Raw genomic sequence first — 15,000 nt, forward strand, 5'->3', positions numbered from 1 at the left:
TGTAGTTTAAAAAAGAATATGAGCTTGTTTTCTTTGCATTATTCGAGATCTGAAGACACTGCATCTTTTTTGCTAATTTGACCAATTGTCATTTTTCTGCAAATAAATGATCTAAATGACAATATTTTTATTTGAAATTTGGTAGGAATGTTGCCAGAAGGTTATAGAATAAAACTAAAATGTACATTTTACTTTAACACATACCAATAAATAGTAAAACCAGAGAAACTGATAATTTTGAAGTGGTCTCTTAATTTTTTCCGCGGCTGTACATGTATGCCCAGCATGAAGACTGTTCGCAGAAGCATCACACTGGGCTTTTCACAGTTCTTCCAGCAACAAGCCCATCATGTCCTCCACTCATCGATCCTTCCATTCATCGATCCACTTACATTCCATTTGCTTCACCTCGGTTTTCTTCACTTTCTCCTCTTTCTCCACTTGCTTCTCTATCCCTCCATCCACTCAATCCAAACTTCAGATCCATGTTCAATTGTGCATTTTGACCTCTCTTTCTTCACCTTCTGTCTTTTGTTTCCTCTCTCTCTCTCTCTATCTCTCTATTTCTCCAGAGCCAGTCACGTGCAACTCCAAGGACTTCGTCTGTGCGAACGGAGAGTGTATCTCCGCACGCTTCCGCTGTGATGGAGACTATGACTGTGGGGACAACTCAGATGAGGTACGGCCTCTTGATCATTCATCATTCATCACGGCTCAAATAAAATGACTGTCAGCCTTCAACTCTTTCTGTGTGTCAGTTCTAGGTCGTTATGTGTTGCCATGGGATCTGAACCCAGGTGCACCTTCACTTTTTTGGGACAATTACAAATGGTAGACTGTGAAAAGAGGAAAAGTGGTCCAAATTACAGGTGTCTAGGCAATCAGGTATTTTTGGAAGTCTGAAAACTGTTGATTTTACCACCCCACCTGTATGTTGTTCTAGATGATTGAGAATCAAGAAAAAGACTGGGAAAAAGAAACTGACTCCCTTCATTCTTATCACTATATTATTATCAGTTATCAGTAAGATTGTGTTTTGTTATTGTGGTGTTTTTTTGATAGTCTGACACCCTGTCCGTGATGCTATATTATTAGCAGTTTTCAATATGACCTTGAACTGAAGATCTGACAATGTGTGTGTGTGTGTGTGTGTGTGTGTGTGTGTGTGTGTGTGTGTGTGTGTGTGTGTGTGTGTGTGTGTGTGTGTGTGTGTGTGTGTGTGTGTGTTCACCCCCCTCTTCACAGAAAGACTGTGTGAGCCACTGCTCGACCAACCAGTTCCGTTGCCACAACAACCTCTGCATCTCCAGCAAGTGGCTGTGTGACGGGCAAGAGGACTGCAAGACGGGGGAGGACGAGCTGAACTGCCAGGGCACCGGTAAGACACCAGTAGAAACACCACGAGTGGAGAGGAGGAGGTGAGAAGGAGGTGAGGAGGAGAGGGGGAGGGGAAGAGGAGGAGAGGAAGAGAGGTGGAGAGGGGGAGAGGTGGAGAGGAAGAGAGGTGGAGAGGGGGAGAGGTGGTTAATCACATAAGCACTGTACGTGTGGATAGAGCTGGTGGCCGCAGGTTTGATCAGGGAGAGAGGGAGAGATTGGCACCCAGTGAGCGGAACTATCTTGACCAGGTGGAAAATGTGGAAAGAGTTGATAGAGAAAACATAGGCATTGGTTTTACTTCCACGCCCTTACGTTTCCTCTCCACGGTGTGCATTTACATTTACATTTACATTTAGCGGACGCTTTTGCCAAAGTGACGTACAAGGGAGAGAACAGTCAAGCTACGAGCAATAGAACCTGGTGTAACAATAAATACTACTTTACATAAGAAATATAAGAAACGAAATAGAAAATAAAAAGAAGTGATGTAATTGCAAGTGTTGTGTGATGCACAGTTTGGGTGGTGACAACAAAACTGCAAATGGAATTTTTCAAGGGGCGTCGTGTGCGAACACTGCGTACGCTCAAGAACGTTGCGTACGCCATCTTTCACACTTACGTTTGGATGAATCAGGAGTGCAGTGAACATGTGCATTCCTCCGAGGCCAACTTCATGTTCGGCGTACGCACATCTCTAATGGTTTAGGTCTGTGACAGTAAGCGACACTTACAGGCTATGCAGCGGAATTACTAACATTGCAAGTTTACAAGTCTACCAGTCTGTAGGCCTTCAGAAAGATGTTCACAGTAAGGAGACGTGGGTCTTATTGAAAAAAACGAATACATCAAGGTGCATGCAGTGCTCCCCAGTGTGGTACATGAATGAACATGTAAGCATGCACAAATGCTATGCTATGCAATATAGAGCGCTATAATAATTTTACAACAACTTTAGCCTTATTAAAGGATATTGCCAATGTCAGAATTAAATAGGAACGTGTATTTAGAAACAATTTAGCACCAATCTTTTTGTTTTGATGATGATGACTGGCTTACCAACCATTTCAGATTTCAGAACTGTGTTGTATTGGATCTGGCTGTAGAGTATGATGCTGTGAGGAGTCACACATTTGCCTGGTCCCTCTCAAGTGCTAACCGCACTGAGCAACTGACTGCAGACATATAAAGGCACCATTGGAGATAGAATTTGACTTTGTTAATAGAAAGCATTCACACTCCATCAATGTACAAATGATGTGATCCAGAAATGCGACTGACTAATGTTGCGGCAAGGTGGCCTGGATCAACTCATTATTGATGTATCCTTAGGTGACAGGGTGCAAGATGGATTGCTTGCTGGAACACCGTTAATTTGATACCGTTTTTTTTTTTTTTTTTTTAAAGTAACACTATGCAACAATTTGACACTTTTTGAGATATGGTTTTATAGGCAACTACAGTAGTTTTGGTACAATCCTCAAATTAATTTTGATAGCATATGGTCATGTGAAGGACAGATAAACACCTGTGTCTTCCCCACTTGCCATCCAGGATATGCCCAATGTAGTTCTGTGTAACGGGCTGGCACACCCTGCAAAAATGGAAGAAAAGCTTTCTCACGCATGACTTTGCCAGCTAAACTGCCAAGAGACACCAGTGAGTGTGTTGGCAAGCTTCAATCAGTGTCAGCTGGGCTGTTGGTGGGGTTTGCAAGGTTTTAGCATGCCTTTTAGGTAGTTAGCTTACTAGTTTTGGAACAGAACTCCGTATTGCTGCTTTAACATATGTGTGCAGTTATTTTCATATATTGTTTTAGTGCCCATCAGCATTCGGGCTAACTCCCATTATTCTGTGAATCTCTGACCAGCATTTATAGCCAAAGCCACATTCTGCCACTCCAGCGCGTTTATTTTGTTACTCATGCCTGTTGACTAATGACGTTCATATTATTGCCTTTGCATCAGAGAAGAGCACTTTCACCTCATCTTTTGGTTGATTCCCTGCTTGCTTGGGCCATTTAGTTTTAATCAGAACACGGCTGCGGCCTAGGCCTATTAATATTCCTAAAAAGTGTACCATAATGTCTGTTTCACTGTTAACTAGCATGCCAATTTACCACGCTATTTCAGTTGCCCAAAATGTTCCCTAACAGGGTATAGCTCGGTTAAGAGTCAGGAAATTACGGTAACTGAGGGAGGAGAGGAGGGGGGGGTTTGTGTGTGTGTGTGTGTGTGTGTGTGTGTGTGTGGTTCCCATGCAGGTGTGCCCAATATCTCGTTGATCGGGATGTAGAAAGAAAAGGTGCGAGGAATCTTGTGTGCGCACGTTTCATACAACTGAATTATCGCTTATAAGTAGGTGATGATGGCTGAGCTGTTCTTTATTAACCCTTACCCTTATAAGTAGGTCTTGATGGCTGAGCTGTCCTTTATTAAGAAGCTCCTATGCAAGCCACCTTTAGTATTGTCAGACCGGTTTTATCAGGACCACCCTGGAGTTCCAAAACTACCCAGCTAACTACCTAAAAGGGATACAAAAACCTTGCAAACACCATCAACAGATCAGCTGGCAATGATATAAGCTTGCCAACACACTAACTGGTGTCTTTTGGCAGTGTAGCTGGCAATGTCATGCTGTGAAAGCTTTTCTTCCATTTTTGCAGGGTGTTCCAGCCTGGAACACATAACTATATAGTGCATATCCTGGATGGCTAGTGGGAAAGATAAAACATCATCTTGTGCCATTCAGATGTATTTTTTCAATCCCAAGCTGGCTTTATTTATCACACTCAGTGATCTTCAAGTGTGTGTGTGTGTGTTTGTGTGAGAAGCAGTATAAGAGAAGAACATCAATAACCTTATAGTTTACTGTATCGATCACTCCCCTTCCTTGAAAATCCATGCCATGCTCACCATGACGTGTGATTTGGAATCATCTGAAGTCAGATAGTATTATTTCCCCATCCTTCTAGAAGAGGTAAGTATTAAAATGACATCCTTTGTGCCCCGAATCAACCTCCACCACCCCACCTCCATGTTGTTTGATGTAGTTTGGCTCCAAGTTTTACTGTGCCGTCATTTCAGGCCAGTGCAGCGATGTTTTGTTGCTGTGCAGAAGCCCGGTCTGATTACGGGGACCATGGAGAGATGTTTAAAAGCCCTCTCTCCCTTCCCAGTGGAGCTGACAGACTCCAGAGTGAACTGGAGTTGGGCTTGGGTGTGGAGAGGAGCGGGGAGGACAGGAAAGAGTGGGGGGGAAGGTAGAGGAGAGGATGGGAGAGGAAAAGAGAGGATGGGAGAGGAGAGGAAAGGATGGGGGGAAGGTATGGGAGAGGAGAGGAGAGACAGAATGAGAGGAGAGGAAAGGTTGGGGGGGAAGGTAGAGGAGAGAATGGGAGAGGAGAGGAGAGAAAATAATTAGAGGAAAGGATGAGAGGAGAGGAGCAGAGAGGGCAGTGGAGAGGAGGTTTTATCTCTAAGTTAATATTGATGCTTTGCTAGCTGCAGCAGGAGTGCAGGAGGGCCCGTGACTCAGCTCTCAGTGGAGTTTACATGAACACATCTCATTCAGCTCACTGCTTAGGAAAAGCCTTTTCTTATTCCATTCCAACGCGTTTAAGCAGCCCCAGCTACAATGAACCAGAGTGATTCAGCTTACTTTCTTAAGGGAATATTACGCTTTACTAACGTTCACCCAAAATGAAGCTGCTAGAACATCTTGTAACAGCATAAAGTTATGAAAGTAATAAGTGTACACTTCCTTAGACCAGGCAGGAATTAGTCAACTTTTTCATCTATACAGTATACTGTGTATATTTAACCTTCAGTGTATTGAATGTAGAGATTCACTTTATGAAATATGAATGTACTCCAGCCAGACAGCTGTGTCCTGGCAGAGTTCATGCAGTATGCTATATTTCTCTTTTTTTTCTGCAGAAGAGTTCAGACATCGCTCCTGCTGTTCCTCAAACTACAGCCTACCGACTAGTAGCAGATGCTGTTGTAAAACTAGAGATGCATTTCCACCGGGGGTGCAAAGTGTGACTGTTCAACAGCAGCAGACCCTCGGCCAGTGAATGACAGATTACACAGCCCCATGATTATTGTAATTATGTGCATACAGCACTGTATTGTGAGCAGTAAGCTACATAACAAACCCAGATCAAGGCAACAATTGTATTACCTGTCCATTTCAAGCTCAAGGTTTAAAGGGTTAAACGACAGTGTTACCAAATTAAAGTGCTACCAAATACAAGAGGCATTACATAATGAACCAAAAATAATCTTAATTTTGTGTGCAGAAACTTCTGTCTATGATTGTAAATAACAATAAATCACTGTTTCTGATGGATTAAAAAAATGTATAGGTCAGTAAGCCTAGCAGGTTATTAGCCTAGGAAAAGGAAGCAAAATAAAAGTTTGGCAGTTTCTGAGAAAACATGGCTGATATGTGCTAATCTGACCTAACTAGCTAGCGGCTAAGGACTATATTAGTTTGACTTGTGATGTTGCAAGTAAACAGCAGTTATCACCTTCCACAGTGATATGGTTATTCATATCAGATCCTATACGCAATGCATATCCACAGACACCAACACTACCCTCACCATCTCAGTACTGTCTGTCTGAGTCAGCTTAGCGCAACCTTAACATTTACACTTCGCATGGATGGTTCATTGACAGTGAATATCATTTGGCTTCACATCACTTATTTCTCAGTTTAACTTGCTGTCGGGGCTTTCTGGCAGGTGAGAGTGTGTTAATCACCTGAGTGTGTGTGTGTGTGTGTGTGTGTGTGTGTGTTTGTGTGTGTGTGTGTGTGTTTGTGTGTGTGTGTGTGTGTGTGTGTGTGTGTCTCCTCAGCGATTCCTTCCTGCTCCCTAAACGAGTATGTTTGCTCCAGCGGAGGGTGTGTCTCTGCAGCGCTCAGGTGTGACGGCCACGACGACTGTTCCGACGGCTCTGACGAGGTAAGAGTCAGTCTTCGCTCCATATGACTACAGCCCAGTGCTACTAGGCAGGGACGTGCACAGGAGGGGGCTAAGGTTGATCGGGCAACTGCCCGTTTGCCCTCCTTGACTGAAGTTGCCCCTTCGAAGGAAATATACAGTTTATATATTTTTTTAATAGTATTACAGCAGGAGAACTTCATGTAGGCCTAGATAAAATACTCACGGAATATGCCTCCAGGGGGCTGGGGCGTGTTGGCAGCGGTTAGAGATCGACCCTGGCTATTTCAGAGTGATATAGGCAGAATATGCCTCCAGGGGGCGGGTGCGGGGCGGCGGCGGTGACAAAAATGAACGTGTTGCCCCTTTTTTTCCAGGGCAGAGCAATAGACCTTAAAAATTCCTGTGCACGTCCCTGCTACCAGGTCTACCAGCTAAAGGACAAAAAGCTCTGCATCCAACCTGTTAGCTCCTTTAGCTTGTCTGCTAACGCAACTCAGTAAAGCTAATGATACTGCGAACGGCACCATAGGCCCCAAGGGGCGATGCAGACGCACAGGTCTTTATTTCCGGTGGGCCTTGGCGCGTATTCTTGGGGCTGCTCCCGGCAGAGCGTGTTTTAATTAAAACCTTGCTCGTAATTCAATGTCAGTTCTTCACCTGAGAGTGCCTCGCCTCTAATAAGCACCATTAAAGCAGGCCTATTCTCCCAGGCATAAGGAGGAAGATAGAGACGGTGGGGGTGGAGGTCGCCTGCATTATATATGAAAAGCTATTTCACCAGTGCAGAAAGGCAGAGGTCCCCCCCTCCACGAGGAAGGAGACGGGAGACTTCATATTCACCCAATCATTCAAATTCTGTCCTCAGCAATTCAACTCAGACACAGAGCTTGAGGTTGATAACAATGGGCCGTGAGAGATAGGATGTGTGTGTGTGTGTGTGAGAGAGAGGGGGGGAGGGGGCTCTTTATGTGAACAGGTGGACTTTGGAGAGGGCAAAGGAGGGTCAGTGTGTGTGTGTGTGTGTGAGTGTGTGTGTGTGTGTGTGTGTGTGTGTGTGTGTGTGTGTGTGTGTGTGTGTGTGTGTGTGTGTGTGTGTGTGTGTGTGTGTGTGTGTGTGTGTGTGATCGTGCCCATCAGTGGTCCGCAAACAGGTGAACTGTGCCAGAAAATGTAGAGTGAGCCAGTTTGGCACTTTGGTGTTGGCAGTGAGCTGATTTTATATGCTACTGAAAGTTTGTTTATTTGTGTTTGTGTGTGTGTGTGTTTGGCAGCTGGACTGTACCCGTGAGTGCAGGGAGGATGAGTTCCTGTGCCGTAACCGAGCCCACTGCCTGCCCATGCGCTGGCGCTGTGATGGCATCTATGACTGCCTGGACCACAGCGACGAGGACGGCTGTGACCACGGTAACCCACATCACGTCTCTTCCCTCGCTGCTGTAGCCATCCCAGCATTCTCAGCTCCTCCTAGAAACATTGCACACCACAGTGTTCCAGTATCTCTCTCTCACTCTCTCTCTATTTCTGTCTATCTTGATCTCTCTCTCCCCCAGTATCTCTCTCTCTCACTATCACTCTCTCTTTCTGGCTCGCTCACTCTCTCTCTTTTTCTGTCTATCTTGATCTCTCTCTCCCCTAGCATATCTCTCTCTCACTCTCTTGTTCTCTTTCTGTTTATCTTAAATTCTCTCTCCCCCTGTATCTCTCGCTCTCTTGCAGTCTTTTTGTCTATCTTGATCTCTCTTTCCCCTTTATCTCTCTCTCTCTCGCTCTCTTGCTGTCTTTTTGTCTATCTTGATCTCTCTCTCTCTCCCTTTCTATCTCTCTCTCTCTATTTCCTCCTCCCTCTTTCTTTTTCTCTCTCCTGGGCCATCTGAGCTGTGTGTTTGCCAACATGAGAGAGATCATTTGTTGTGTGTTTCACTGAAGCTGTGCAACGAAAGGCTTGATGTTACCACTTGATGTTTTTGACAAGCAAGCACATAAAAGGCTTAATTCCTATGTTTGGAGAAATTGCTGCTGCTAGGATCATTTGAATGGCAGAGTTAGAAGTAATTCGCTTGTGGGGTTTGTGTAGCAGGTGTTTATTTATTTATTTTGTTTTCTCTCATCAAAGATTCAAGCACTTCGCAATTTTGTCCTCTTCCTGTTTGCTGTTTTCCCCCAGAATTGTACTCGGTTACATCCACCATATTGTGTAGTGTGAGATGCAGAGGGTGGGTTTTTGTACTTGGATTCTAAGAGGACAAATAGTTTTGTGTGTAATGCAGTGGGGTAGTGGCACCATGGTGTAGAAGAGTTCCCAGGGAAACGCCAGTGATCTTGGTGGAAATGGGTTGTGAGGTTATAATGCCCGACACCTCCACCAGTCTGCCTTTAGCCTCTGTGTAAATACAGTATACTGAAGGTCTGCCTTTAGCCTCTGTGTAAATACAGTATACTGAAGGTCTTCCTTTAGCCTCTGTGTAAATACAGTATACTGAAGGTCTGCCTTTAGCCTCTGTGTAAATACAGTATACTGAAGGTCTGCCTTTAGCCTCTGTGTAAATACAGTATACTGAAGGTCTTCCTTTAGCCTCTGTGTCTATACAGTATACTGAAGGTCTGCCTTTAGCCTCTGTGTAGATACAGTATACTGAAGGTCTGCCTTTAGCCTCTGTGTAAATACAGTATACTGAAGGTCTGCCTTTAGCCTCTGTGTAGATACAGTATACTGAAGGTCTGACTTTAGCCTATGTGTAAATACAGTATACTGAAGGTCTGCCTTTCGCCTCTGTGTAAATACAGTGTACTGAAGGTCTGCCTTTAGCCTATGTGTAAATACAGTATACTGAAGGTCTGCCTTTAGCCTCTGTGTAAATACAGTATACTGAAGGTCTTCCTTTAGCCTCTGTGTAAATACAGTATACTGAAGGTCTGCCTTTAGCCTCTGTGTAAATACAGTATACTGAAGGTCTGCCTTTAGCCTCTGTGTAAATACAGTATACTGAAGGTCTGCCTTTAGCCTATGTGTAAATACAGTATACTGAAGGTTTGCCTTTAGCCTCTGTGTAGATACAGTATACTGAAGGTTTGCCTTAAGCGTCTGTGTAAATACAGTATACTGAAGGTCTTCCTTTAGCCTCTGTGTAAATACAGTATACTGAAGGTCTGCCTTTAGCCTCTGTGTAAATACAGTATACTGAAGGTCTGCCTTTAGCCTCTCTGTAAATACAGTATACTGAAGGTTTGCCTTTAGCCTCTGTGTAGATACAGTATACTGAAGGTTTGCCTTAAGCGTCTGTGTAAATACAGTATACTGAAGGTCTTCCTTTAGCCTCTGTGTAAATACAGTATACTGAAGGTCTGCCTTTAGCCTCTGTGTATATACAGTATACTGAAGGTTTGTTTACCGTTTGTTGATCCATGGTTTATTTACTATGGCTTATTTACCACGGTTTGTTACATTATGTTCATTTTTCTGCAATCCTCCCTATGGATGGTTTAGTTGTTGTTTTCTTATTTGTTTACGTTTTAATGTGCCTGTTTGGTGTTTGTTTTAGCTTTCAGATTGGTTCAGGAGGTTTGTTCAAGTTTGGGAAGTGCATCGAGCGGTCGATTATTCCTCCCCTTTAATAATACCAATTGGTAGTGTATTGTATATTTGGAAAGCCTGATTAGTCACCTTTACAACAAGGTACAACTTGTAAGGATCGTACATTCGTGGAATGAGCAACACAGCTAAGGTGACTAATCAGGCTTTCCAACGATATACAATACCAATTGTAATTATTAAAGGGGAGGAATAAGCGAGTGAAAAAAAAAGTTTCTGAACTTTTTTTGAGGAGTTAATAATTAGGTCTTGGCAGCAGAAATTCTTGCACTTTCAAAGAATGGGTTGCATTTTATTATCAGAAACCATTATTGAGATATAAGCTTATAATAATAATAATGATAACAATACTAATAACAATAATATAATGATGATGAACAGTAATAATAATACAAATTAATGATAATAACAATAATGATAATAACAATAATGATAATAATAATAATTGTATGAGAAATAAATGTAGCTGGTAAATCTTTCTTTTTCTTTCTCTCTCATTGTTTCCCCTGCGGAGCTGAAATGGTTTGCTTGTCCAAACGTGCAGCCCTGGAGAGAGCTTGGAGTTTGACCCCTGCTCCCGAAACAAAACCCTTCAAATGAGAAATAATCACAATATGCTCCCATTCTTTCCCTCTCTGTGACCGCTCACTGCATCTAGGTCAGGGCTGTCCAAGAGAATAATTAGCTGCCTAGTGTTTTTCCTCTTCTTCTCTTTCTCTACTCTCTGCTCTCTCTCTCTTCCTGGCTTCCCCCCCCTTCCTCACACCTGGAAAAACAAGTGTAGTATTGTTTACATTCTTTAATTCATTTTATATATGTTTTAAGTTAGTTTAATAGTGTGAAGAGTTAAAGTATAGTTAGTCTTTAAAAGGTATAAGGGGAGGGTCGTTAGACTTAGGTTAGAAGCCTTCTGATTGGTCAAGAGTATAGGAGGTCATTTCATTGGGTTAAAGGGACAGCCAGTCGTGGCTTGAATGGGAGTGTCATAGTATGTTTTAAATGTTTGCTGCGAAACTCAGTTCTTCAGAACTACTACCGGTTTGTCTTTCTCTAATTGTGGTTTAAGATCCTCAATTAAACCGCACTGAAACCAGCATTTGTAATCAGACGTCTGATTGTGAATTAGTTTATAATACTTAAGATTGGCCACAAAACAAGCACAAAAAATACAAATGAAAACAGGACTGACAGAGGAAATGCATCTTTGCAATGTCCTGCGTCAATAAACCACTAAACCTATAAACCTATACACTGCTCCAGAAGCTCTTGCCCCTAACAGTTAACTTTCAAGTAAAATTACTAACTAAAATTACCCCTCCAGTGAAAAACAAGTTTTTAACCTGGTCCAAATGGGGTTTTTGATATGATACAGGACATATGAGCGAAACCAAAGCTCGTTCAACACCATGGAGTGTCTGACGTCACATACCTAAGGAACCAATGCCGTCAGCTTGCAGGGAGGGGTTTTACATGTCATTAGCATAAGGCTACGTTTAAACAAAAGCTATCACAGGAGAAGCCAGGTGTAGTTTTCAAAGTATTAGTTCATAGCTGAATAAAAACACAAAAAAAACTTCTAAACATGTGAATTTGAGGTTTTTAGAGGTTTAATCAATGCCAGGAGCGGAACTACAAGTTAAGTTAACTCCTTATCCTTACCTTTCCCTGACCTGACCAAATCCCCACCCCCCCCACCCCGACTCTTTCATCCAACAAATAAAAACCTTAACAACTAGATTATACATAATGCCCATGCCCCCAAGACTATAATAAATAAGCACTGTACCCCAAGGCTAAGTCTTAGCCACCGCCAAGGTTGGAACAGGGACACTTATAAAGCCCTTTGAGAAACCTGTTTGCCAAACGACTTAACTTAAATATAGTCTGTGCACATATGTTTCTCACAGTGACCATCATATCCATGTCTAATGTCCTTTATACCTAATTGCCCAATTAAATATACCCCTGATGAAGCCCTAATGTGCTTCTCAGGCTAGTTTGTAATGAGGCAGCGCAACAATGAGAAGTCACACTGATTGGCTGCTCATTTAGCTGCATCCTTATTTAGCCCAATGGGCCTCCAGCCCAAGCCAAACACTAATCACTCACACTGCCACATGAACAAAGACGCAGGAAAAGTTGTAATAATGTATTGGTCGTTACAGTGTTGTTACAGGTGCAATGGATATTTTTTTTCCATGTTGATGAAGTTTGGAAATGAGTTTGTGCTTGGCTGTCTCTTCCTCCACATTTACAGAAGTGTGATTTCAACACCTCATGTTCTCTGATTTTTTTCAGCAGATCTTAAATTCATGAACTAAGATGGCAACACAAGATCGTCAGGTGCTCAGCTGCACCAGTTAATACTGTAGATAAAAAGCTATAGAGAATCAGTGAAAACAGGTCTTTGGTCTCTCTCTCTACCTCTCTCTCTCCCTCCCTCTCTCTCTCTCTCTCTCTCTCACACACACACACACACACACATACACACTCTCTCTTTTTTTCCTCTATCTTTCTCTCTGTTTTTTGTCCCCCTTTCTCTCTCATTCTCTCTTTCTCACAAACACACACACTTTTTGTCTCTTCTCTCTTTCTCTATTCCTCTCTCTTTCTCCTCTCTCTTTCTATCTGTTTATTATCCCCCTTCCTCTCTCTCTCTCTATTTCTCTCTCTCTTGCTCCATCTGTGATAATACTGACAAAGTGTGCAGAGCTTATGGGGACGAGTGTCTGAGCCGCACTAATGAAGGCTCAGTCTCTTCACACCTGACAGAGCGGGAGGAGAGAGAAAATGAACCATGAACTTATATCCATGTCTCTCCCCCCCTCCCCAGAGGAGGTGTGATGCCAGCCGTAGTCTGTCAGGTCACAATGCATTTGCAGGCCCCAGGGGTATTTTACACAATGGGTTTTCTCTTCTCCTTCCCTGCCCTGCCACCAAAATGAAAGAGAAACTATATGGTTGCACACATACATTACGTGCGTGTTTGTGTGTGTGTGTGTGTGTGTGTGTGTGTGTGTGTGTGTGTGTGTGTGTGTGCGCGTGTGCGTGTGCGTGTGCGGGTGTGGGTGTATGTGTGTGTGTGTGTGTGTGTGTGTGTGTGTGTGTGGGTGGGTGGGTGGGTGTGGGTGTGTGCTCGCTTTTTAATTTCGAAGTGTATTTTAACTGTGTGTTGGTGTTTGTTAACTGTCTCCCCGGTAGGAGTGCATCTGTGCCGTGCAGACGAGTTCATCTGCAACAACACGCTCTGCAAGCTTCATATCTGGGTGTGCGATGGTGCGGATGACTGTGGAGACAACTCCGATGAAGATGCCGAAATGTGTGGTGCGTATAAGTGTGTGTGCTTAAGAGAGAGAATGTGTGTGCGTGTGTGTGTGCGTGAGGTTATGCCTTTGTGTGTGTCTTCATTTCTGTTTGTGTGCACGTGTGCTTGAGGGAGAGAATGTGTGTGTCTGCGTGTGTGTGTGAGAGAGCAGTCACGTGTTTGTGTGTGCCTTTTATTTCTGTTTATGTCTGTGTGTGTGTTTGTGTGCTTGAGAGAGAGAATGTGTGTGTGTGTGTGTGTGTTCACGCTTGTCTGTGTCTTTGTGTCTATACATTATGAACCTCCTTAAAATGCCCCATAAATTGAACATTCACTTCTATGCCAAGTGTGTTAGGCATGCCACTGTGGGTCAGTAGGTGTAGAGTGTGATAAGTGTGTGTGTGTGTGTGTGTGTGTGTGTGTGTGTGTGTGTGTGTGTTAGGCATGCCACTGTGGGTCAGTAGGTGTAGAGTGTGATTAGTGTGTGTGTGAGTGTGTGTGCGTGTGTGTGCGTGCGTGTGTGCGTGTGTGCGTGTGTGCGTGTGTGCGTGTGTGCGTGTGTGTGTGTGTGTGTGTGCGTGTGTGCGTGTGTGCGTGTGTGTGTGTGTGTGTGTGTGTGTGTGTGTGTGTGTGTGTGCCAATGTGGGTCAGTAGGTGTAGAGTGTGATTAGTGCTGCATCAGAACCCAGTGCCTCGTGGTGAAGCCTGGTGGCGGCTGTCCGTCCTCGTTCATTCATGATTCAGCCTCTGCTCAGCTGTAAAGATCGCTGAAGGTGAAAGCTGCCAATCATCCCAGTGATTGAAAGCAAAGCATTGATTTGCGCTTGATGTCTTCACTGTCTGACGTTTGAAAGAGAATAATTCACATCTGCCGCAAATTCCTTAATTCAAATTTCATTCATTTTTGATTTCTTGGATATTGGTTTGACATTCAGAGCTTGAACAAAGGCATATCGTCATCCTTCCTGTGGGAAGGTAGGGTCTGCTGGAGGTCAAGGCTAGTCACTTACAGCCATCTTACCATCTGACCAGCTGTGAGCAAAGCCTGGTCTTTATTCAAAAGTGTGCCTCTGACTCTCAAGAGTAAATTCTGAAAAACTAATGGGAGGAAATAACCAACGAGTGTTAAAAATGCATAATGAATACCTTAGCTGAAGACTGCAATTATACGGGGAACTCGCGGCTTGATTATACCCGGGTCCGACTCCAGCCCACTGCAGGATGCCTTTGTGCTTAATACCATATATTTTATCTCATCCTTTATTACACAGGAAACCAACTGCTTGACACACTGCATTATCGTGTGCCTTAAATAACTACTGTGGTGCATTTAATGGTTGCAGGCTCCAGATACTAAATATGCTTTTTTTTATTTTATTTTTACTTTTTTATTAACTTTTCGACTTTGTTTGTTTGTTTGTTTGTTTGTTTGTTTGTGTGTTTATTTGTCTGTCCCCCAGCCAAGCTGCCGTGTCCTCCCACCAGAGCCTTCCGCTGCAGGAATGCTCGGGTGTGTCTCCATCCCGAACAGCTCTGCAATGGAGCCGACGACTGCGGAGACAACTCCGACGAGGAAGAGTGTGGTGAGCGCACACACACACACATCTTAAAATGATACGGCCAGGTCCCCTAACATCACCCTAACTCAGTCACCACACACTCCAGCCTGTGGCGACAGCTCGGATGAGGAAGAGCTTGATGAGGAGAGGCCCCCATACACACACACCCCTCGAAATTAGCTCTCAAGCCACCCTCATACCAAATACTACCTTTATG

General features: G+C 43.6%; 1 protein-coding gene across 1 annotated transcript in view; it reads left to right on the plus strand.

The window, feature by feature from the left end:
- The window catches only part of lrp1ba (low density lipoprotein receptor-related protein 1Ba), a gene marked incomplete at both ends in the record, with an annotated part of 268,441 nt that overhangs the window by 213,673 nt on the left and 39,768 nt on the right, over window positions 1-15,000 (plus strand). Inside the window, 6 exons of the mRNA XM_080836005.1 lie at window positions 573-679; window positions 1,246-1,378; window positions 6,243-6,349; window positions 7,603-7,735; window positions 13,122-13,244; window positions 14,685-14,807. Of these exons, the coding sequence (XP_080692131.1) occupies window positions 573-679; window positions 1,246-1,378; window positions 6,243-6,349; window positions 7,603-7,735; window positions 13,122-13,244; window positions 14,685-14,807 (726 nt within the window). The remainder of the gene's footprint in view (window positions 1-572; window positions 680-1,245; window positions 1,379-6,242; window positions 6,350-7,602; window positions 7,736-13,121; window positions 13,245-14,684; window positions 14,808-15,000) is intronic.

This window comes from Sprattus sprattus (assembly GCF_963457725.1).
Source record: "Sprattus sprattus genome assembly, chromosome: 3".
NCBI lineage: Eukaryota > Metazoa > Chordata > Actinopteri > Clupeiformes > Clupeidae > Sprattus > Sprattus sprattus.